The sequence below is a fragment of the Pholcus phalangioides genome, unplaced genomic scaffold (assembly GCF_987345545.1).
Source record: "Pholcus phalangioides strain wild (caught in Gottingen) unplaced genomic scaffold, Ppha-v1.0 ptg000022l_1, whole genome shotgun sequence".
Lineage (NCBI taxonomy): Eukaryota > Metazoa > Arthropoda > Arachnida > Araneae > Pholcidae > Pholcus > Pholcus phalangioides.
The window spans coordinates 25,034,139-25,060,555 of NW_028301615.1; the positions used below are offsets into that span (position 1 = coordinate 25,034,139).

General features: G+C 36.6%; 2 protein-coding genes across 8 annotated transcripts in view; one reads left to right on the plus strand and one right to left on the minus strand.

Annotated features, from left to right (window-relative positions):
- Positions 1 to 3,463: 3,463 nt before the first annotated feature.
- LOC149070054 (ATP-dependent RNA helicase DDX19A-like) lies at positions 3,464 to 16,888 on the minus strand. The gene is made up of 3 exons (XM_089249633.1): positions 16,832 to 16,888; positions 8,137 to 9,361; positions 3,464 to 4,139 (listed from the first exon to the last, which is right to left on the minus strand). The coding sequence occupies exons 2-3, from the start codon at positions 9,334 to 9,336 to the stop codon at positions 3,852 to 3,854; spliced, it is 1,488 nt and encodes a 495-aa protein (XP_089105759.1). The 5' UTR covers positions 9,337 to 9,361; positions 16,832 to 16,888; the 3' UTR covers positions 3,464 to 3,851.
- Positions 16,889 to 17,130: 242 nt separating this feature from the next.
- Positions 17,131 to 26,417, plus strand: part of LOC149070055 (mesoderm induction early response protein 1) — a 46,579-nt gene continuing 37,292 nt past the window's right edge. For 4 of the 7 annotated variants that reach the window (XM_089250166.1, XM_089250174.1, XM_089250172.1 and 1 more), the window contains exon 1: positions 17,135 to 17,185. In XM_089250166.1, the coding sequence (XP_089106292.1) occupies positions 17,147 to 17,185 (39 nt within the window). In that variant the 5' untranslated portion in view covers positions 17,135 to 17,146. Of the gene's footprint in view, positions 17,186 to 26,417 lie in introns of all 7 variants that reach the window. The other 3 variants (XM_089250168.1, XM_089250173.1, XM_089250175.1) reach the window with 2 other exon arrangements.

Here is a 26,417-nt window from a genome sequence, read left to right on the forward strand (position 1 = left end):
GAAAGAGATAATTTCAACATTAATGAAAGATAATTCCAGATTGATGGAAGCATTAGGCGGAGATAGACTGGGCACTATGATGATGATGTCATTTCATCATAAGTGGAGATAGACTTGGAAGTCTGGGGGGGGGGCACGATGATGATCATGTCAATTCACATATGCATATATACATTAGATTAGTCAATTTCACCTTTGACGCTGGGGGGGGGGGCGTATCTCCGCCCATGCATTTCATATATACATTTGATCAGTCGACTCCACTTTGACGCTGGGGGAGCAATTCCCCCTACATCTCCTCCCATGGATGGAAGTGATAATTGCAAAAAGTTATTGAAAGAAAAATTATAGAATTAGTGAAAGAGATAATTTCAGCTTGGATGAAATTGATAATTCCAGTATTAATGAAAGATAATTTCATCATTGAATGAAATGATAATTCCAAAATAAATGAAAGCGATAATTCCAGAATTAAGGAAAAAATAATTTCAAAATTAATGAAAAAGCGATAATTTCAGCGAAGATGAAATTTATAATTCCACAATTAATGAAAGATACTTCCAGAACTAATGAGAAATAATTCCAGAATCAGTGAAAGAAATTACAGTCGAATCCCGTTATAACGAACTCCAAGAGACCAGAGAAATCACTTATAACGAAATTTCGTTACAAAGGAACTTCAGGTTTTATCATTATTCCTATGTAAACTCATCTGGGATATTAGAAAAATGTTCGCTAAAACGAGATTTTCGCTATAACGGTACTCGTTAAAACGGGATTAGACTGTATTCCAGAGCCGCCATGTTTATTTACATTATGAAAACTCGGACGGCTTTGACCATCGGTTAAAAAAATCTTGTTACTTTATTACCATCTATGGATTAGAAGTAGTACTAAGTTGATAGTTCTTCGTTCGCTTCTTAAATAAGAGAGCAGCACGAGTCATATCTTCCCATTGGAGATTCATTAATGAAGTTCTCAAATTCCTGGATAGATGGCAGCAAGAGGCTGCAGTATTTGCACATGAACTTCAAATTTCATTAAGTACATATTTTGTAGACCATATTTTCTCGGTAAACACACAGGAATTCGCGAACTCAAATACGGGAAAACACTTTTGCAGTAGCCAATTGTTGCCAAAAAATGCTAAAGCTGAACAAAACCACAAATCACGACAGAAATCTCTGAAAATTTGTTAAATGATGGGAAACGAAGTGTTCATAGGCAGAGATGGACTGAGGGAGACATCATGGTGTACATATATCAATGCATACATACTGCGTGAAGCACCATACACCATTTGATAATCACCACCTTAGCACAACATTTTTCAATTAGCACCTGTCTGCGAGTTCCTCTTGAAACATTCTTCTAAAGACTTCTATTGAATTGGTGCATGCTGGAAAGTGCTGTGCATGTGATGAATATGTAACATAACACATACAAAACATTGTTGAGGTAATCACAGCAATGGCAAACAAGCAATTTCCATCATGCAATGCACGGTTGTAAAATAAGTGATGAACTGCCAGATGGCACTCGCTTTACGGAAGGGATAGAAAGGCAGACATGTATTTCATGTAAGGGTGCTGTGAACTGGGATAGTCTAGGGAACACCAAATAGTCTACCAGTAACTGTTGCTGACAAAATGTGCGCTAGATTGGAAAAAATTTTGAGAAATTGTACTGTGTCTGCATGAAACAAGCTCATCTATCAATTCAATACAGAATACAGAGCGTGCCAGGAATCCCCTTTATCACAGATACAAGCACAATCTCTCAAATCTTTCGATCTGACACTTGTTTTATTGGAAGAGACTTTTGGCACAGTCGCTATGCTTCCATAGCATTTTTCCAGATTTGCACAAAACCAACCACCTCTTCTGCAATCCATGATAGAAATGATGATTAGGGCCAAAACCTACACCATCTAGCAGGTTCGACGCTAGCATAACCAACATGTAATTTATATATATAGACGAAATCTCCAAAGAATCAATCAGATTTCTAACACAAATAAACCACCATATTCTCGATAATGGCAAACAAGCATTTTCATCATGCAATGCATGGTTGCAAAGCAAGTGGTGGATTGCTGCTAGAGGGCGCTGCCTTGGACTACATAAAACGCTGGTTTTGAAACAGTTTTCAGAAGAGATGGAAAGGTAGACACATACAGCCGATCTTGAGTATAACATTTCCATTTAGAACGCTTTCCTGATTAGCACTGCATATTTTCATGGTCCCAACTCCAATTCCCATTGAGACCATGTTTGTTGATAACGGTTTTTTTAAAAACTTTATGAGCAGGAGCCCATGTATTTCATATATGGTGCTGCAGACGTGAATAGTCTAGAAATGCAAAAGAATCTACCAGCAATGGTTTTTTTTTGACAAGACGTGCTAGATTGAAAAAAACTTTTAGGGATTGTACCAGTGTCAATCCACATCCGAGTGGTACAGTAGCAAGATGCTCATCTCTTCCACCATGAAGGTTACCACTTAGGTCGACTGGTTCGAATCCAGAGAAAGATCTGAGAGAGAGAGAAAACAAGTTCATTATCTATCAAACCTGGGACTACTGATAGATGGCACCTTCATTTCCCACCCAACTCAACTGGTTGGAGATTGCTGTATGGCAATATATGATCAGAGTTTGTATGCAGTAGTGTCTGTGTGAAATAAGCTTCTTTGTCAATGGCATGTACAATGCAGAGCATACCAGGAGTGAAAGGAAATGACAAGAAGCCCTTTTCCTACAGATACCAGTACAATTCCCTTCAGAAATGTGTTGCTCTGGCAAGTGTCTTGTCAGAAAAAGACTACTATTTTACCACACACCTACTGCGGTCATATTACCATACAGCAATTTACAACCAGTGGAGTTGATAGGAAAATGGAAGCGTCATCTATCGGTGGTAGGTAAAGAACTTGCTTTAAAAGTTCTTCCCCCGGATTCGAACCCTTGAACCTCAACAGTAACCTTTATGGTGGAAGACAAGTATCTTACTACTACTAAACCACACACTCACTTCTTTCACATTCCTCGGCGGAATTGCAAATGAATTGGTATATGTTGTGAACCTAACAGCAATGATTGAATACAGTGGTAAGCCTAATGCAAGACTTTTTAAAGGGTAGATCGGCTCGCATTCGCACCTCTCTCGAAGTTGGGGACCACAGAAACATCTTACTACTGCACCACTGGGATAGTATTAAAGTTTGTGGTGATCAGCAATAACTGGTATAGTATTAAAGCATCCAGAGCGACCCCATATAGATACGAGCCATTCCTTCTTCAATATATGACAGAAATGAGGATAAATGCCACAAACTGCGCCATCTAGCAGTTCAGCGCTTTCGTTACATATGGATGTATTACCGATGGAATCCAGACAAAGAATCAAGCACATCTGTGATACGATTAGCAACATATTATTCTCGATAATGACAGTAAAACAAAAACTTTTCACCTCTTATTTAATTAAAAACAATAAAAACACAGGATTTCATCGATAACAAGGTTTAAATCAATCTTGAGGAGGAAAAAAATGGAAAGTGTTTTCATAAACTTAGCACTAATGATGTTATAGGTGACAAATTTTGATAGACAAATATCTGCGTCTTGATAAACAATACACTGAGAACTACAATATCGTAATAACCTATTGCGCGAGTTTAGCACATGTATAACAGAAAAAAAGCACAGTTTGTTTCTTTTTCTTTTTTCCTACTAAAATATGTCAGAAAGGAATGAAAGTTCAAATTAAATATATATATATATATATAAAATTTTATATCACTATTTCACAAAATTTTTTTTTTCTTTGTCCTTTTTCGTTGAATTCATATCAGTGTTGACCCATCTTTTCGATTTCGTCGACATCATCGGCATCAATTTTGAGGATAGACTTGCCAAAATGATCCTTGATCTCATTCAGAACCTGCATGGATCTTCTCCCATCCACCATGTTTATCGCCAATCCAGACTTTCCGAATCTTCCAGTCCTGCCGATGCGATGCAGATATGTTTCGCAGTCACCGCGGCCCTTCTGATCTACGGGCAGATCAAAATTAACAACCACAGTCACCTGCTCGACATCGATGCCTCTAGCACACACGTTTGTGGTGATCAGCACCTATTTATGCAAAAAAAAAATATATATAATATAAAATAAACAAAGCATGACAGATAAATATTTAGATCATAGGGCACAAACCTTAGCCTCTAGGCTAATTTGAAACATTGAAGATTACCTGTCACACCACACACGACCCGGGCTCTGTCCCTACCGGGATGTAAGCCCTTTACCCGTGTGGGTTGGGTCATGCTGGGGAGCAAGATTCTTATCTGGTTCCATAAGCGATTTTCATTTCTATCTGACTTTCTACGCAGTAATTCTTTTATGATTCTCGAAAAGAATATTTAAGCTTCTACACTCTCCCAGAAGAAATAATAATCACATTCCCTATTAAGTGATGAAAAACAAATGATTTTTTTTCTCCTGAAAATTCCGTCTCTACTGATCATGAAAAAGGATCTGTTGGTGGAACCATAAAACGCAGAATTTAGGAAGCTACATTAGCAAGAAAAATAAACCCACTCAGTGCTGAAAAGTTGATCGTATTATAGAGTATAGGCCTAGTGTGTAGATATTTCTTTGCCATTCAGCAAAGAATATCTACAAATATATTTCCTCATTGTATATTTCAGAGAATACAGTTGAAAAAGAAAAAAGTCACATCACTCGTGTTCCCCAGATAGGGAATGAAATCTTTTCTATCCCTAATACAAGGAAACTGCACATTGTTTCATAAAAATTGTAGATTAAATGTTGACGGCAGCTAACGTGTCTTCAAAACCAAAGCATTTCACTAAAATAAACCTTTGACCACCGGACACACTCCGCTTCCCATCTCGGAGAGATATTGAAGCTTTCCTGGAGGATGGGTGCATCTGGAAAGTTTTATTATAAACAACAAAACATTGTCACCTCAGGCAACAAAAAATAAAATATATATAAAGACGATCGTCAATCTAAAATCATACAACAGATTATTAAAATCGAAACAACGCCAATAGGCAACCAAAATTATAAACAAGATTATATGATGATGGCAAATAGTCCCTCCCATAAGAATCTGGCTATCCTCAGTAAATCGAATGATTGTCAATAGTCTAAATATTTAGACTATTGACAATGTAAAGGCTATCAATAAGCCTTTACATTGATTGTCAATAATGAATATAAAATTTTGAATCGCAGCTAATGACAGTCACCCATTGCCCTACTTCCACAAATTAGTTTGATTGTCTGCATCAGTCTTCAATAATTATAGGTCCGCCACCATCTAAACCGCAAGTTGTATATCCTCGCCTGGCTGCTGCTCTCTCGCGAGTGTGGGTACGTGACATCAGTAAATAAACCTGCAAACCCGACAAGTTCAAACAGAACAGCATAATGATGAGACAGCCAAAGAACATGTGAAATAAAGGTTGGCAACCAGATTTTAGTTCTATCTTCAGGGAAATGTGAAATGAAGTATATGACATGAATGTCATATATATAGCCCTCTGGTGGCTCGTCGTCCATGAGCTATTAGCTGATCGGTTTCACCGTCCATTGCACGGTTCCGTTCGGCATATATACGCTCTAGCGAAGGAAAATCTCTATCTCCTCTGTAGCTTAGTGGTCAGAGCACTCGTCCGGCAATCGAGGGACCCGGGTTCGACTCCCGGTAGAGGCAGAGATGAGTTTTTTCCTTCCTTAAAAAATTAACATCTCAAATAATAAATATCTTCACAACATCCAGTCTTCAGTATATCTTGAAATGAAGTATTTTGCAGGCCAAGTTGTTGACAAACAGAAAAATATCAGTTAAAGTCTCTGCAAAAAAAGGAAACTTTTATTTGGCCATCAAAAGACGATATTTGTGATGTTGATACCGATATGAACATTAAAAAAATGTCAGGAACCTAATTTTGACTGTAAATGTTACTTGACATTTAAAAATTGATTTTTCTAACTATGTAATCTTATATATAAATGTGAAAGTATGTATGTCTGTTTTTTATACAAATCTAGTTTTAGACTGATCGTCGCCAAATTTTGCATATATACCAAACAGGACCAGGATTGAACCGTAGGCAACTTTAAACGTTCGCCAGAGCTGGGCAAATGTCCAAAATGGGCAAAAAACCGTCAGACAACAGTGATTCCTGGGCCCCAACAGTCACTTTTGGAATGTTTACATCGGTTACAGTTGGTTCCGTAACAATGCGTTTCCGACATGCATATGTGGCTTTACAATGGTTTGTCACATCTTTAATGCTGCAATTATAACAGTTTATTTCTTTATAATGGTTTGTCACTTTTCCCAATCCTCCCAGTAATTGAAGAAAACCCGGGAAGTGCCGGGTATTTTTGCTAGTGGGTTTATATAGTTCTGCTGTTGCTCTAATTTGCGAATAGCAATTGTGTAGCATAAGTAACAATTCACTTGTAGTGAAAGTCACGCGATATAAATTTAATTAAAAAATAAATTGAGTTCTTAGAATCTTTTGAATTTTATTTCCTGTAATTTGGAACTCTTGAGTGCAATTATGATGGCAATCAGCAGAAATTAGAGTTTAAAAACAAATCTGAAAAAATGAATTACGTTCTGGTAATATAAGTCACAGTTACACAATTAAAAAAAAAAAATCTTTTATAAATAAAATAAATCATTTGAAAAGATTTTTTTATTCGCTAATAATAATATATATATCAAGGAAAGTATTGATATACAAAAGTTTTTTTTTACTACTGAATATTATTTTAAAATTCATTATTATAATACCTGAAAAATTGTCCGATGTAGTGTAAGTCACGCATGGAATTATCCATTTGTTTCGACTCTTTTAATCCAGCAAGAGCTCATTATGGTGACCACTATTGAGAGGTTCTAACAAAATAAAAGGGGTAGGCTGTACCATTAATGGCCGCTATGGTGGTCGAGTGGTCATAGTAACTGACTCGCATCGCGAGGACCCAGGTTCGAACCCCACCGTCGCCATAGTGGTGGTCGGCTGAAGTTGGTTTTCTGTGGTTCCCAACTTCAAGATGTGAATGTGAGCCGATCTCCTCTTTAAAAAGTCTCGCCACAGAGAGTGACTGACCTACAAACAGTACAAATGCAATTCAATTATAACACATCACTCACTTCCCTTCTGAAATATAGATGGCAGCACTGAAAAATCAAACACAACACTACATATGCCCTCAGACTGTTCGATGCACAGCTCTCCGAGACCGTCCATCCCTTTGGGAAAGAGCGCAAACCATCCCAAGAAGATGGTCTCTCTGGGCGGTCATGTATGTCTGTCTGTACCATTAATGCAATTATGTCATTATCATCAGCTTTGTCTTTGGAATAGCTAACAAATGACAGCAATGTTGTCTATTTTCATTGTGAACTGCTAGAGATATAGCAGGAAACAATGTTGTGATCAGAGCAGCGGGGGCAGAGTGACCAGACAGGAAGAGATATGATTGGATTCATCTTCGCAACGTGCATCTCACGATACCATTGCTTTTGACTTGCGATGCATAGGACTACTTCCTCAGATATGAGAGTTTAATTAAAGAATTTTGCCACACAACTTTTGTCATACAAATACTTCCAGTATAGTCAGATGATTTGAAAGACTTCTTCACATCAAAAATACAGAAGTAAATGAACGAGGTGCATATGTTCCTTTTTGGTAGAAATAGCTGACTTTACACTAATTTATACCAAAAATATTTCCATTGCAATAAATTTGGTTGCCTAACCTGATAGAGTCAATCCCAAAGACTCAGAAACCATTAAAAAATAAATTTAGGAAAAAATGGGGAAATATGTTCCCTTTTGAAAATAAGATCCTCATATGAGCTTACAATTTTAAACTGCTCTCGATAAATTATCAAGACATTTATACACCTTAAGAAAATTAATACCAAGTAAAATATGGTTTGCAAATCCAAAAATTTTATGTACCAATTGTGATTTGGTACATTTTAACATTTCAAAAAGCATCACCTCACTAATTATGTAACTTTCAGCAATTGAAGTGGGAATTGCATACATATATGTACAAGAAAATGAAAAACTCACCTTTTCTTTACCATCACGGAATCGATTGAGAACGGCAACTCTTTGTTCAACGGTCAACTCCCCAGATAAGAGTGCAACTGCATGACCATCCTGAGACATCTTCTCAACCAACCAGGTAGCTGTCTTGCGTGTATGACAAAATATAATAGCCTGTCCAATAGATATCACACCGTATATGTTCGAGAGTGCCTCATATTTGTCCTCGACGCTCTTGCACACGATATAGTACTGCTTGATGTTATCCAAACTCTCTTCTTCCCTCTTTAATCGAATGATAACTGGATCAGGAACCACGATCTCAGCGAATTCCATAACTTCTTCACAATAAGTAGCGGAAAACAACATCATCTGACAGTCTTTGTTTAGATTCTTGTGTATCCGAATCGACTGTTCTTGATGGCCCTGAGTCGAGATCATCACGTCAGCTTCGTCCAACACAAACACTTTTATTTTTTTGAGTTCAAAGAACTTGAATCTCAGACCCCAATCTAAAACTTTTCCGGGGGTTCCGATGATGATGTGATTTATAATTTTCTGGCCGCGGGCCATCTCCTCTCCGCGTAGAGCAAAACAGAATGTAATTTCTGGACGGTGCTTTGCCATTGCTCTGGCAACATTCCCAGTCTGTTGGGCAAGCTCATATGTTGGCGATAAAATCAGAACTTGTGGGTAGTTTACATTCGGATCCACCCGACTCAGACACGATAGTACAAAAGCAGCAGTTTTACCCGTCCCACTCTGAGACTGAGCGATCAGATTCTGGGGAGGATCAGCCAACAGTATGGGTAATGCTGTTTCTTGTATCTTGGAAGGGGAATTGAATCCCATGCTGTATACGCCCCTCAGCAAATCCGGATGCAAGTTCAATTCCTCGAATGACTTGACAGAATACAAAGGAGAATCTGGATTCTTCTGCTGGACCTCAACGTCATGGGTACTTGTGATAAGTTGGGACCTCAAAATTTTCTGCATCAGAGAAGCTTCGGCTAACGTGACGTTTTCATCTTCATCTTTCCTCACAGACGCTGTATCATTCTTCACTGTTGCTGCAGTTGGCGTCGTAAGAGATGCTCTTGGTTCTTTCGGAGGCGGTATTGCTGGCACATCCCTATTGAGATTCAAGTTTGAGATGTTATCTATGAGACCTTTTTCTTTCATAATGAGACTGGTACCCCAGCATTCACCTGCTTTGCTAGACATGATGTTAACTGGTTTTTACGTTCACCTGTAAGTATAGTTTGTTTTTATGATTAAGTTTGACACAATGAAAGACATACAATAGAAGCGATTGATTTTATTAAATGTCATTCTTCAGGAATTTGAGTAACCAGTAGGAATCATTATTTAAGGGGAGTAAAAATTTAAACAAATCCTGATTTTTTAGAAATGCAGGTTTTACGCCAGTGTTTCCCAAAGTGGGCAATATCGCCCCCTGGTGGGCGATGGAATGGTCCAAGAGGGCGATAGAACCTACTGATTTAACATAGGATCCTATGGGTTTACTTCAGTTGGGGGGCAATGAGAGGAAAAAATTTCTGATGAAGGGAGGCGATGGAACAAAAAGTTTGGGAGACTATGTTTTACGCTTCTGAATGTATGGGTCAAAATAAAGTTTTGATCACCTTCTACTGAAGCAGTTTGAATGTTTGCATATTTCTAAGCAAATCAATGGGAGCATTCGCAGCAGTGAACTGCATCAGCCAACAATCTTGTCGAAGCAGACGGTTCTGCACTTTGTGAGTGTTCAAAATTTGAGCCTGATGCAGACATGGATCCAGGGAAGAGGATCCCCCCCTATCCCAAGAGGTGGATAATGTAGGAGAAATCGGTCTGTCCTGTAAAATATGGGACAATCCCACGAGCCAAGACAATTAGTCAATACCCCCCCCCCCCCAGAATATATTAAACTGGATTTGTGCTTGGGGCAATTTCTTTTGGTTTGAGGGCCAACATAATGATCAACACTCTGGTGGTTGAATGGTCACTCGTGTCTGATTCCCCCTTATTTTTTTTTGTTCATTATATGTCGTATCATACATACTGATTCGTCAGTATAGGATTTGAATTGGGGGGGGGCAGCAGTTTTAGGTGGGAACAAAGAACAGCGTTATAAAATCATCAAATTATAAAATTGTGGGGGCGGCGAAAACCTAGTTACAGCCACACCTTAGTAAGTTACATTGTTTTTTTTATTGGAATATTTAACCTGGAATTCGTTCTTAGGATTCGGGGTTTAAGCTACGGTCGTATTTTTCACAAAATGCGAAAGAAGTGGTAGCCACTTTCGCAAAAATGCCTACAGGATGTACGGAACGAGTAGAAATCCAACTATCAGTCATTACATTAGCATTGTAGCATTTTGCTAAAGCTTTTCTCCCAATTTTCGCTTTTTTGCGAAAGGAAATTTTTTATCTAGCTTAAACCCTGTTAGGATTGCATTTGGATCCTCTCAGGTTCTCCCTTAGTATAGGGGAACGTGATCTATATATGAACCCATTTTTTATTTCCAATTTGGGTGCACTTTAGCCCTCCCTGAAGTTCCAGAAATGGAACTCTGCTGTAGCATCTGCTATCAAGATAAATAATTTTCCCGCCAACACATCGGTGTGTATTTTTTCCCCAGCAGAACGTTTGGAAAAGTGGCAGCCTCGTTTTCTATGTTTACGCATTGAGAACGGGAGAAAAGCCCACTCCATCAAAAAGTTACTTGCATTGAAGAGGCTATTTTTCATTTTTATGTGAAAATATAAACATTGTATGATGCAATTTTATTCGTACATCATTCATTCTTTATACAGGAGCGAATTAGGGGAAGAGATTGATAAGCAGCAAATAGGCTGCATCTTTTGTTTTTGTCACAAAATATATAGGCCTAGTTATTTTTCAGGCTACATTTACGATATAGACACTTTTAGATAACTTTTGTCCCCAAATCGTCACACTGGTCCCACAAATGGCCACTTGTCACACAATTGTCACTTTTTGGCCTCAAAGCTGAATATGCAGAACAAGAGAATTTTAAGAAAAAAGTGTAAAAAAATACTATTATAAGAATTTTTACTACAAAAATTTTTTAGTCAGCTTGTTGCAGAACAATGCAAAGCATTCTGCCTTGGGGTTTTTTGTCTACTTTTGACACTAAATGGTAATTTTTTTTCGCCACGAAAAGGATCACTTAGGGTTATTTCGCATGTTTTCCTCACATTGTTGTACAAAAATTATTATGGGGTCAAGTATAGTATTTTTGAAGTGTATTTTCATTTAGATGCTCATTCGACTTTCAGAAATGCTTGTACAGAAGGCGGCAAGCAAAGTGGGCCAAAAATTATATTAAAAAAAACACAATATGGGTTTGGGGGGGGGACTTCTATGTTGATAGATACGCTGATACTGATACAAATTCCAAAAATTTTATATTGCCCCGACTACAACTTAGTAACCACATAAAAAAGTTTAGGCACCAATCCCAATTTTTTTTAGTTGCCATGGTAACCTGACTTCTGGGATTTGTCTAGAACAGCGATTCTCAACGGTTTTTTTTACTCTGGGAGCCCTTTTTAGTATATAATTTCTAAGGCTGAGACCCGTGGGCCTTTTTTTTATTTATTCATCAAAGTTACTTATTAATTTTTATTATTGAAAAATATTTATGATTTTCTAATTTACAGTTCTTTTTATTTTCCTCGAGTGACCGCGGAGCCCCAAGGGCTCCTCGGAACACCGATTGAGAACCACTGGTCTAGAATGTTCTAGAATAATTAATCAAATAAATCTTTCTTGTAGTTATTATTCTACTTTTCTGCGTGACTTCGAAAACCTGCATGCGTTATTTGAAATTCCCCCCCCCCCTAAACGTGGCTTGTGACACCATGTTCCATTGCAATTTTTGTTCCTCTTGATGCCTACTAACTCTCTGAGTCTGTCAGTCCATTAATGGAACACCACCCTGTATGTAATAACATGTATTATAAAAATTAATTGAAAATAGTTCTTATGAATTTCAATGGGAATATTCTCTGTCCCGTCTTTCTTCTCTTCCCCGTCAAGACGGGAATATTGAAGTTCGCAGCCCACAATATTAAAGTTTGAATGCATGAAAATTAAACCAACATGGCTGAATTGTAGAACTTTTAAAGAAATATGAGTGATACAAAATTTAAATGTTTGTACATTGAAGAAAACAACAGTTACCACAAGGACTTCTTGTATAAAACATCAGTTCTGTATCTTCTTAGAATGAAGGTGATTATATAAAATAGCTTCCTTTATCGATCATCTTTGGTTAAATTTTTTTTGTGTGTTTTGAGCTTATTTCTGAAAATGTATCTAATTTTAAAGTACTTTTTAAGGTTTTATTCTTAAGGTTTCTAAAATCTTCACATAACCAAACTTTTAAAACCTCTCATGACCAAGAGAATATTCTGAGAATACTCTCATACTAAAAGTTGTCACTGGGGGTGATTATGCAAAAAATTATTTTGTTTTAAATGTTTTAGGAAATGAAAAAACTGATTTATATTTCATATAGACAAAATTATTTATAGAACTAATTATTTAGAAGAAAAATGAAAATTCTAGATTATTCTCTAATTTTTACATCCAGGAGAATATTCTCAACTTGCATCTCTAGGAATATGCATCAAGAATTGTTTGCACATCCTATTTTTTATTTCTGAATGGCAGAGGTAACACCCCGCCCCTCCCCACTTCAGTGTGCGGATACAGTATTAGCTGTTGGGGAGCAAAAATGGTATTCTTAAAATGGACGTTCGACGTTCTGCTATTCCAGAGCTGTTTTTTGGGCTGTCTTCATATTATCCCGGAGAAAGCTGAGCCATGGTTAGAATAGCATCCACCCTGCTTGGAGGCAACCTGGGTTTTGTATTCTGGGAATTTCGACAATGATTGGTCAAAGCACGTGAAAATGTGCGGAAACAATAACGAGCAATATGTTTCAGAGTGAAAGAAAAATTATTGTTGGAATGGGAAAAAAATCAGGAAATTTGAAAAAGAGGACAAAAATAAAGAATTTTCTAAAACGGAAAAAGGACGCTTGAAATAACATAAAAAATGAGGATATTTAGTTTGCAATATAGTAACCCTAGACATAGCTCCCATATATAGGTGTGAAATATGTGGCAGTTAAATGGTGGTAGGCCAGAGTTTGTGGACGATCAAGAGGAAAAAGAAATTTGCTTTAAATTTGTCACACATTTTAATTCCTCAGTGTTGATCAGTTTCTTTGCAACTTTTCTGTACCAATAGAATACTTAACGATGAATGTAACTAGACCTAGTAATGGATGATTTTTTGCTTGGCTAAAATACATGAAATCAATAGGGGCCTAGGCTTTTTGGATATTATGCCAAGGTGAACAGGAAAAAAGAGCCGCTTCTCTCAACTGGGAATTGAACCCAGTGCTGTCTTAACAGCATCCTAGGGCCAAGTGATTTTTTTTAGCTTTAAATGACAAATTCTCAAAAAATCAACTGCTTTTCTTTTTTCCTGAGGCCCCTCTTCTCTTGAGGTGCCCAGGTGGACCAATGTGTTAAGACAACACTGCCGGTGCCTCTTGTATACCAGGTCTGCAAAAGGCCCTGGGTTCGATTCTCGGTGGAGAGAAACAACACTTTTTCTTGTTCACCTCGACATAATATCCAGAAAGCCTATTGATTTCATAAAACCTAGTTATAATAGTAAATTAAACTTTTCTTGTTAATAAATCTTTAGATTCAACATGCTTTTGAAAATCAATTATTCGTTTGATTCACAGGGGTACCTGTGAATGATGGGTTGGGGGGGGGGCAACTTTTTTTTTTTGCGAGGGAATCACTTTCAATCACAAAGGACTCGGATTTCACCAATGGGACCCAGGTAAATTAGAGTGGAGCAGCATCTCTGATGCTAATTATAATGCAGATGAGATATAATTATTTGTTTCATCTTTTTTTCAAAAGCAGGGCGACAACTATATTGGTGCAGGCGGGTCTGGTGACATGAGCACCGAACCAGAGGAAGTGCAAAAATTTCACTCTTTAACCCCCTTCCTTCAACATTGCAGTGGGGGGCACCAAAATGCATTCTTTTCCTGGCTGACCAAGCATTTAGTTACGACTTTAATGGCAAGCAGGTGATGCGACTGAAACAAATTTGTTGCTCATCGAATAAACATACGGTGTCACATGTCTCTAAAAGATCTGGCAAGGTGTATGTCACTGCATGTCTTCTGATACAGATTGCATAAACATCGGGATCTGCATGAATATCCTTCACCAAAAAAATAATTGAAGATTGAAGTAAAAGGGGAAAAAAAGTTACGAGCTAGATTCCAACCATCACACAACTTTCATACTGCCAGTTCTATGCTCTACGAACTGGGCTAACAGCAGATGCTACTTGGACTTGTAATTTAATTTATTGAATTTCGAACATCCACTCGTCGATAATACCCATGCACTCTCAGAATAAACACTTTTTGTTCTGCTGTACACTAAATAAATGTCTAGCTCTGTATATGCATGACACAATGTTTAATCAATGCCAACTTAACTCATTATTCAACAAGTAAAAATTACTCATTAATAGATGCTGCAGAGATGTATACGGAGATTGAAATTTTTTTTATTTGGTGCATGGCAGAACAAAAAATGTCACTTCTGCATGCCCATTCTGAAAGCGAATGTACATTTGGTGAAAAGTGGATGTTCAAGAATTGATAAATTAAATTACGACTTTAGCAAGCATTCACCGTTCTTCCCACTGATAGAGGTAGAACTAGCGTCAGAGGTAGAGGCAACACAAAAGTTGATGGTTCAAATCCCTCTCATACATGTAGTTTTTTCTCTTCCCTCTTTCTTACAGCGTCTATGATTTTTTAAATGATTATGATTTGTTTTTAATTGTTCTTACAGCGATTTCATTTCATATTTAATTACTTGTATTCGGGGGTGAAGGGTCATGATGCGCTTGCTGCGTGGGGCGGCGGCTCAGTGAGCGAAGCACACACAACTACTCCCCACGCAAGACACTGACAAAAAAGTGAAATACAAAAGCACTAATTATAAAATAGATGCGATAATTATTTTTTTAAATTCAAAAGGTACAGCAAGCCTATGTACATAAACCAAGCCTGGGACTTACTAATCCATCGTACATCAAATAAACGTTCAGTGTCTTGCAGGGTTTCAGCTACAGTCACATTTTTGCAAAATGCGAAAGAAAATCTTAGAATGCGAAAGAAGTGGTAGCTACTTTTGCACAAAGACGTACAGGAGGTACGGAACGAATAGACATCCAACCATCAATCATTACATTAGCATTGTTTAAAAATTTGTTAAAGCTTTTCTCCACATTTTTGCTTTTTTGCGAAAGAAATTTTTCATCTAGCTTAAACCCTGGCGTCTTCTCTAAAAACTCTGGCAAGTACTGTGACATCATTGCAAGTCTTTTGCTCTATACCGAATAAACTAGTCCAGCCCCATATATGTATTCTCTGCCCATTTTTAGTCTTGATGTCTTATGATGATGTTTGCTTTTATCATTTCTTTTTTTTGTTTCAACTGATACTACTACTTAACCATACATGCACCTTGTACACATTCCTCCACGGAATTTCTTATGAATTGGCACATGCAAGAAAGTGTGTGTGTTCTGTGAATCTAATGAGAAACTCATTTCTGTGTAATGCTATCATCTGCCATCGATTTTTCTAACTATGAGTGAAGTGTAATAATCTAATAATTGCATCACTGTAGGCCTGTTGCTCTCTGTGGCGAGACTTTTTAACAGGGAGATTGACTTGCATCTGCACCTCAAAGTTGGGAACCACAGAAAACCAACTTTAGCTGACCATCACTGTGGCGACGGTAGGGTTTGAACCCGGGTCCTTGCAATGCGAGTCCATCACAATGATCACTCGACCACCACAGCTGCAACAACTGCTGCAGTATAATCCCCTTTAGGTGATAACATTGGAGATTTTTTTTTCTTCTTTGAAAAGGAAGACCTCCGAAAGCATGACTGTGTTTCAATCTTGGCGACTTCTCGTCATGGACGTTTTCTCCCTAAAGAAAAAGTAATCGCCAAAAGGGATTATACTATAGCTGTTCCGCTTCAGAATCCGAAAATTGTCGTTCAAATGTCCCAAACAAGTGATTAATAGTAAAGAATGTATTGGGATAGAAATACCAATAACTAGTTTTTGATAGTACAAAATGGGAAAGGTAGATTTGATATGCTGTAGATGAAACATATAACCAGGACTTGAATTTCCAACTGTGAATTTGAAGGATATTCTAGCAATTGGAAAACAATGAGTTATGTTGAACATATCTTTCCAGTGAAGCATGGAGATAAGCCCATGGATGTTATCATGGGGGGGGGGGGGCGGCATCAAATGCTGAACGCTGATAGGGTCACATATAGGATGAATGCATTTATTTGACACTTTTGAGGCGGGGGGCTATCAATGATCCTCGGTTTAGGATGTGTTGGGGGGCCTGAATGTTACAAAATTTAGATCGAACGCCATTAATCAAGTAATGAGATACTGTTGAAAATTCAAGTCATTTTAATACATTTTAAAACAATAGAAAGCTAATTAATCGTTAATTAAGATGTTGAATCTCCGCAGATCTAATTAATAAAAACAAATTTTTATCGAAAAACACGCAAATATAATTTTCAAAATGCTTACAATTGGTATTGTTGATCAAAGCAAGACTATCAGCGAGAAACACACTAAAAACTGCAGTAGATGATGATGATGATGATGATGGCAGATTTAATATTACTTCAGACTGGAAAAAAATACTTTTTTCCTCATAGAAACTTAAGAAAAATTAGATAAAACTATTCAATTCTTTTTAAAGAATTAGTTTTTTAAATTTAAATGAATTTTTTTTTTCCCCATCAGCTCATGTAAAAAATTAAAATAAATCGTACGATATGGTCGTAAGTAATTTTTCGTTAGGAAAAAGTCGTAAGTGTAGCTTCAGCCTCCAAATCCAAGATGGCGCCTACCCTAAGGCTTCACTTGATGATGACAAAGGTATAAATTTTCATATTTAATTTTTAAATTTGCTTAATTTTTAATTTTAAAATCGCGTGTTCGAAATTACACGAAGTTTTTATTTAGAAATCGCTGTTGTTTTAAATGGATGTAAATGTTTATTCTGTAATAAAAAGGAAATTTCTATGTAAGGCTTAGTTATATGTATATTTGAGTTATATATATATTTGAGTTATATATAATTGATTTATTCAAATAATGTTATGGGTAACAAAGGATTTTTTTTTTTTACAGGGAAAATAATTTTACACGTTATAATTTTATTTACATTGTATCACGTGTTGTAAGAGATTTACATGTATAGACATGTAGATTACATGTATTACCTATTTGACAAGCCAGTTTGTGTGTTGAAAACAGAGAATTGTTATTGAAATACAGTTTTATATAACTTTCCCTGTTATGTGGGTATCAAAAGTATTTAATTGATGCCTTGTTTTATAAGGGAAAATATTACATGAAGCCAATGTTTAAATGCCCAGTTTTTGTCATATGGGTACAGCTAAAGCCAGGGCCAATAAGTCTAGCCGAATAGCCATTCGCAAATATTTGCTTTTCGCCGATGTAAACAAACAGCAGTGGCATATTCTGGCTACACGCCGGCCCAGCCTGGTCTAATGTCTCGTGGTGAATATTTCTTTCCAGAACACTCTCCAAGGAAGTACAGTTGATGCTTGTTATAACGACTCCAAGTTATAGTGACCATTCCATTGCAACAACTGGTAGGATAAGTCTCATGTGTTTTCATAGAATGACTATCATATATGTTTTGCTTTCGATATAACATCTGTTTTTGATGGGACGAGGGAAAGAGGGCGTTAAACTGAGCGTTGATTGTAGAAGCCTAATGTGTATTGTGATTGTTGCCGTTCTTTGATAAATGTGTGCCTGACGGTTTGGAAGATTGAGGAGGAAGGCACCACTTTGACTTGGGTTGGAAGCTGTAAGGTACTTGACCAGCCTCCAACATTTAACTGCCTGGGTGAGGGTATGATGGTAATATGTAGGCTATATATAAATGAATTTCCTGACTGATTTATCATTGCCGAGCCGAAACCACTGAAACCATAAATGTGAAATTAGGTCAGTGGTCTCATTTCGTAATGTAAGGCACTCACTAAGAAGAGGTTTTTTAAAATTCAACTCTAAGAGGTTCGTAAGGGAGTTAAAAACTTGTGTAGAGAAATTTTGCTGAGCGAAAACTGCTGAAACTATATGAAATTTGGCCAGTCATTACATTTCACGACTTAAGGCCTCTCAGTAAGAGAGGGTATTTTTCAAAGTTCAGCCCCTCTGGGTCAGAGATGCGAACATAAAAAAAACATAGAAGGGGATGAAAATTGCAATTCATCCCATATATACCGGATTCAAGCCTGTACGCAGGAGGTGGAATGGTGCTTTCTATTGTATATTCATGAATTTTAGGGGGCTTCAGCCCCCTCACAAATCGCTAGTGATGGACTCTCATTGTGAGGGCCCGGGTTCACACCCCACCATTGCCACAGTGGTGGTCGGCTGAAGTTGGTTTTCTGTGGTTCCCAACTTCTAAGCTCAAATGCGAGTCGATCTCCCCGTTAAAAAGTATCACCACAGAGAGCAACATGCCTACAATGGTACAATTATTAGATCATTACACTTCACTCATAGTTAGAAAAATTGATGGCCGATGGTAGCACTACACATAACAAGCATTACACAGAAAAAAACTTCACATTAGATTCACAATGCATATACATTTTTTTTGCATGAACCAATTCGTTAGAAATTTCTGTAGAGAAATATATGGACGAGGTGCATGTATGGTTTAGTAGTAGTAGCCCCCCTCACAAAATTTATTGGGCGGGGGTCGGGCTCAAATGGCCTCAGTCACCTATTCTAAAGGTGTCATAAGCAGGGTTCAAAGGTTGTATATAGAAATCAAGCTGAGCTGAAACTGCTTTAACTACAAGAGATGCAGTTTAAAATTAAGGGACGATCAGTACTGAAATAAAAACAGTTGAAAAAAATGACAAATTTATTAATGGTTTCAAAAATTTACATGATTACTGTAGAACGACATGGTGATTATGTAGAAAAATAAACACTTTTGATATTGTGAAACAAGCTTCTTCAAACCTTCTGCATAAAATTCTGCCGCCTGGGCTTTCAGCAAGTTTTGCACTGAGATATTCAATTTCTCACTTTTCTCGAAATGTTTGCAAGCCAGTTTTTGAGGTGTCGGAAGAGATGGTAGTTACTGGTTCTGAGATCAGGACTGTAAAGGGGATGATTAAAAATCATTATCCCGAATTATTGAATTGTTTCCGTAGTGCATGTGGGCATGCATTATCGTAAAGGAGAACAATTCCTAAGCTTAGCATTCCCGTCATCTGTTTTGAATGGCACAGCGCAGTTTAGAAAGTGTTTCACAATAGACTTATGATGTAATGTTTGTTCCAGGTTCTATAAAATCAATCGAAAGCACACCCTTTTGGTCCCAGATACAGTTGCCATGATTTTCCTTTGAGACTGGATTTGTTTGAAATTTTTTCGGTTTAGGTGAACCGGAATGACGCCACTGTGTCTCAGCATTGACGTATGAAATCCACGTTTCATCACCAGTGACGATGTGGGAACATAATGCTGCTCAAATTAACACAATTGGCTGTGAATTTGAGCAGCATTATGTCCTCTGGCATTCAGAAATCTAATCATTGATCAAATTTCACAACTGGTGGGATTTATTATTATCACACTCATTTTAACACACTGTCTTACGAAGACAGACAGCAATCAAATGACTGCAATATGGCGGTTACATTCCCAACAACCCAAGTAATGATGCTATGCATGGGCGAACCAATCGGTATTGCCATTAGTTTTTTATATGTGATCGGCCCTTAATTTTGAACCTTGCCTCGTATAAATATGAAATCACGAGTAGTTCAGATATCAGTAGTTATAATTATGCTGATATAAAAACTTCTGAATATATATTTTAAAATGTAAATACTCACTTAGAAGGGTTTTTTTTCTCAAAATTCAACCCCCCTAAGGGTGTCATAAGGAAGTTGAAAGGTTTTATGAGGCAATCATTGCTGAGCTGAAACCGCTGAAGCTATAAATATGAAGTTTAATCAGTAATTTTGTTTTGAAATGTAGAGACTCACAAAGAAGGAATTTTTCAAAAATCAACGTAAGAGGGTGTTCAAAGAGTTATATGTGGCATAAATTATGCCACTATGATTGTGCCGTTCAATCATAGCTGAGCTCATACTGCCAAAGCTATAAATACAAAATTTGGTCAGTATTATATTTTATTGCACTGGGTAGGGTTTATGAGTGGCTGAAATCATATATATGGGGAAATTATTGATGAACAATTTTCAGATTACCAAGTCCATGCGAGCGAAGCTGCGGGTAACAGCTATTATATGTATATATACAAGGTGCATGTATGATTATATAGTAGTTTCTTTGAACCAAGAATGTACTACCTTCTTTGTAAGAACACTTACAGAACAGTGATGTCACTTGTGATTTGGGGATTTTCTCAACCAAAGTTATTCTCGTTGACAGGAGTTTGGTGATATGTGCAGCTTACACCAGGACTTGAGGAATTAAAAGAATATTTAGGTGCCAAAAAAATTTCCTAGAAGCCGAGCATAATTTTTCCTCATAAAGAACGGTCCTGAATATTTTATTTTTCACTTTTCTGCGACTTAGTGACTCGTGCAATGAAATCAGAAGAATTTGAGTCGTCCTCAGATTCCAATTTAGCGATCACATGTAGAAAGTTTTAGGTGCTAGCCAAGGTGACCTAGCACCTTGGATTTGTCAAGCCCTGGCTTACACCATTCTTGGGAACCCAAGAAACCACTAGTGCAATGCAATGTCAATAATATTTTGGCACTTTTGTAATTCACCTGTGAAAACAGTACCACTTACCCGTATGTGCACCTCGTAGGCTACACATTTCCTGCTGATTTTCTAACAAATCGGTACCTGTGATAATACTGCTGACATGTATGAAATGACTGCGACAAAAAAAAACCTGATTCATGCCAATTAATTGATTAGCCACTCCAGAGAATTATCCTATGTTTTGACCACAACAAAATAAACTTTGTATCCAAGGGCATTACAAACTCCAATCTGGTTGTTGGAAATTTATACTGTACAATGCGAGGAAAATATCAAATGATTGTGACATGAAGTATAGTAATATAGTTTTTCTTGCAATTCACAACATTTTGAAGATTATTGTACTTATTTTGGTGTAGCTACATAATGCAGTCTTTGCTGCTTAATATCACTGCATCAGGACTTGGGATTTTTGGTAACGATAAATAAATGATAAGTATATTTGGAGAAAGTCATGTTTGTGCAAGTACAGTGGCCATACATCCCGTTTGGTAAAACGGGACAACTCAGTTTTCCTTTCCCACATAATTGGTTGCAAAATTCAATTATTCCATATTTTCCCTTAAAATGGGAGGGGGGGACATTTTTTTCCCCTTTAAGCTAAAGTCATGTATTTTTGTTATTCAGCCATTGTGAGGCATTAGGTGGAATTGTCTTAATTTATATTATGAAGTATAATATTTTTTAATTACGTTTCATTGATCCCTTGAGAAAGTTTCTCGGAAAAGAAATGTGAATCTGGTTGATTGAAAAAAACTGATCAAGGAAAGAGCTTTATTTTGTTATACATTTGCCTTCAGTACAGTATAGGAAAGCCTTTGCAAAAGTAGCTCTATGTCTACATGAATCGGAACCTATTTAGACATTAAGTACAGAAATGTTTGTCGGGGGGGGGGGGGGGGTGTCAGAGAGAGGACACCTTCTAGCCTCCTACATATTCTTACAGTCAGATAACTATTAATTCATACTGGGGGAGGAATTGGTTACACCTTAGCTTCAGAATGTGCAAAAAAAAGAAGTCTTGAGATTACTGTAAACAAAATTTTTCCCATGTTATGATATCAGTCTGTTCTTTTCAAAAGTGATAACAATACCCTAATGATAACATTATCAATGATTCTAATAAGCTATGTCAACTAGTTTCTTTCAATTCTGAACCACCTTGTACTTTCCAATAACATATAAAGTTCTCGCTACACTCCGTGATTGCAGTCGAACTAGTTTGTTGCAATGCAAAGTATTTTGTACATGCTCTTACTGTACCTAGTTTTTAAGTACAAAAGTTCAAAGAAAACAACTTTGGAAAATTATTTCATAAAATAAAAATGATTTTTTTTCATCGCAAAATTCATGAGACCTGCATGGGCATCAAGGTATGAAAAATTATTTAAAAAAAAAAATCAGAAAAATAGATTTTTTTAAATTTAAATCAGATTTCTATGATTTTAATTAATAGACTGCTCATTAATTAAAACAAATGTCTTGTTAATCATTAAAAATGCATATTTTCATATCACTTGACTGCTTTTTTCTTTTAATCTCTCAAATTGAATTTCATTAATAAATAAATTGCAAATGAACTACAAGCAAAAAATACGAACACCAAAAATCTGTGTTCATGTAACATGAAAGGTTGTTAAGCCCAAATTAACTTCATGGATTAACATTTTTCTCACAGAGAAAAGTGCATTTATTCTTATGAGTCCTTCGCCCCCCCCCCCCTAAAGTGAATGCGTGGTGGCAACTAAGTATCACATATGGTGCAGGTTTCTCAATTCACTTGATGTACAACCAAAGGGCCATTCAGCATCAACTAAATAAAAAACAAATTCTTAACAATATTGTTTCTTGTGCAATTGGTAGATGTGTTTCTGACTTTCATGATGTTGCTTAATAGCTTAAATATTGTTATTCTTTCAGAGATATATAATGCGTTTTGGTTAAAAAAAAACAAGCAAACTCAAAATTTTAATATGAAAAGTGAAGTCCAAAGCCCAACAATATTTGTTTTCACAACATCTAGCAATTAGGGCATAGAATTCAAGTCTTTGTACAAAAAATAATTCCTAGGCTTTTTAATCAGGGGAACCCTAGTGCCACATTGTAATGCACTGAAAATACTTAGTGCAGTTTAGCTAAGTGCAGCTCCCCCTGTATTTTCCTCCAATTCTTTCCATGCACAAAATCTTGAAATAGAGCAGTTTTTTTTCTGCACTGTATCTAGGGATTAGGTTCAAGTCTATATTTACCCCAAAGATCTTCTGTACTTCTTTTAATCACGAACTTCGCCACTCATCAATAACATGTATACCATACCAGGTTACTTTTATTTCAATATCATAAAAGTTATGTAAAAGAAAAATGGAATTTAATTTTTGTGGTTTAAATCAATGACCTTTTTACAAAAATCAAGCAATTTAAATCGGCGTGCCCTGATGGGCATCTATGTTTTTTGCATCTCTATTTCTATCTCTCTTCTTTGTAAATGAAATTTAGAATAAAAATGTCAAAATACAATAATCTTAAATATAGTTTATTGTATTTTATATTCCTGTGTGCTTTCAGCCCCATTCACCTTGGGTAATAGCAGGGCCATAACTTGGGGGAGGGGGCAACTACCCTGGGCAGAAATTTTAGTTGGGAACAAAGATCACCGTTATAAAATTATCAAATTTTAAAGTTGTGGGGGCAGCAAAGTAATGTTTGCCTCGGGCAGCAGAAATCCTAGCTATGGCCCGGGTAATAGGACTCTACAGCAGTAGTTCTTAACCTTCTATGCTCCATGGATCCTGTGCGCCAATAAGATCAGACCAAGGAATTCCCCGCCTACAACAAATAAGACAAAGTTTATTGGCTGTTTTACATAATATTTCAGCACATATAAATGTAAAAACAATAAATTGTTTTTTCATCCAAGTTTATGGCAACCCTCCAGAACCTTCCCAAAACACGGAGGAGAGGGGTGGTTCTGTGAACTCTTGGTTCTACAGTAATACAGTTGAACCTTGTTAAGACAAACTCCTTCAAAACAAATTGACTATTTTCATGGACAAAACGAAACCACTTTTGTTGATTGAAAATATTCCATACCAAATAAATTTACAGTGTCTCAACAAGGTTCAGCTACATAAAAAAAGTATGATAAAATTGGAGAAGTTTTTACATATTCACTTTTGGCAAAAAATTTGAATGAGGTATAGTTGAAATGTTGCAGTAGTAGAGATAAATCTCAGCAGCTGGTATCTTTGTCAATATTTGTCAAAGAAATGGGGAAAAGATGCGTGTAGCAGGTTTTTTAACGGATCCATAATGACAGGCTTTCAAAATGAGAAAATCTGTTGCACTATGTTTGTACCCTTCTCCTGTATATTATACGTTAAAGCAGGGCTGGGCAAATCTCAAGCACCAGGTTACCATAGTGACTAAAAAATTAGTATTGGCGCCTAAAACTGTGTAGTTACTAAATTACAGGTTGAGAGCAGCACAAAATAAATGTTTAGAATTTATAGCAGCAAATCTGCCACCACAAAAGAGAATCACTATGCCCTTCAATAAGTCAAAAGAAGCATTATTTTGAACCTTTTTCTTCAGGTAAAAATATTTTTGGCGCCTAAAAACTGTTTTGGCACCTAGATTTGTTTGCAACTTGTCCAGCCTTACATTAAAAATCATAATTTTTTTTTCACTCGTCAACGAAAGATCATTGTGATAAGAGGGAAATGAAATGAGCTCTGAAGTATTTCTTCCGGCTACTCCATTACCTCACCTTTGTACAGGCAGAGGTTAATCCCTCTTCTCTGAACTCAGTACATGGTACATCACAGGTGGTGGAATTTTTTACCGCTTGATTATTTTTTAAATAATCATAGTAAAATTTTTATTGCGGTTAGCAGACATTTCACTACAACAACTTTTTCTTACGATTTTGAAATTAATATGAATTACTTTCAGCAGAGATGCACAAAATTTGATTTTAAAAAAAAAATTTAAATGCCTCGAATAAAGCCTTAATTTTCTGAACCGGCTTGAGGGATAAAAAATATACATTTCCTTTTTTAATTTGGATACGTACTTGTATAAAACAATAGTATTAAGGAAAATTTCAGTGAAAATATTTATAAAATGTTATGCTCACAAGTTTTCACCATACAAAAGAAACTCATAAAATTTTATACTTGGCACCATGTTATTTTGTCTCTTACAGATTTCTAAATTCTGCACAACTGATCTATAAAAAAAAAGAGGAATCGACACAAGTTTATATGATACTAGCTACAATACCCGGTGCTGCCCGGGTTTTCTTCAATAAGGCTTTTTGGATCATGCGATATCTCCCTCTTTCTTTGAGGGACATGCAAACTGTGTCTAAGTTAACCAATATGGCGACGTCCTGCGCGACTCATGAAATAAACAAATCTAAATTTAAAGAAACGTAGAAATGAATAGTTCCCCCCCCCTTTTTTTTATGGGTGTTAGGTATTTTGATTCCCTCCCCCTGAACTTCAAGTTATCTATTTCTGCCTGTTTCAGCTTCCAAAAATGCTTAATTAAAGCTGTGGAATTTTTTTGATGCACTTTACGGGCCCATAACTAATTTTAAAAACATCCTAAACTATATGAATTTATGCGAATAAATATCAAAAGACAATACGGAGACATTAATTTTCATGCTTGAGGATATAAATAAAAAGTTGAAATCAATGTTATTACATGGATATCCAACTCAAAAGTAGATCCGGCAAATTATTCATATTTCTAATTTTCTGGGCTTCGTATCTCCAAGTGAATTCAATATTTCAAAAATCGAGAATTCAATTTAATTTTTAAAATTATTGATGTGGCAGGAAACCCCCCCCCCCCCCCACTAAATTTCCGTATTTATGGAGTTAAATCGGCAATTTTAATACTGATTTCTATGAGGATAACCCTTTTCCTGACCCTCAAAGCGATGATGGTGATGATTATGACGTCTATTCAAAAAGCCTCATTACTGAGAGTATTGACAATGTGGCAAACCATTATAAAGGCATAAACTATTATACGTAACTGGCAGCATTAAAGAAGTGACAAACCATTGTAAAGACATAAACACGTCTGAAACTCATCGCTAGGGAACCACGGTAACCAAAGTAAACGTTCGGAAAGTGATTGTTGAGGCCCAAAAAACCATTGTTGCCGGACAGTTTTTTGCCCATTTGGGGCATTTGCCCTGGTCTGACGAAATTTTAAAGTAGCCTATCGTTCAAGTCGGGTCCCATTTGGTATATATGCAAAATTTGGCGACGATCGATCTAAAATTGAAGATTTG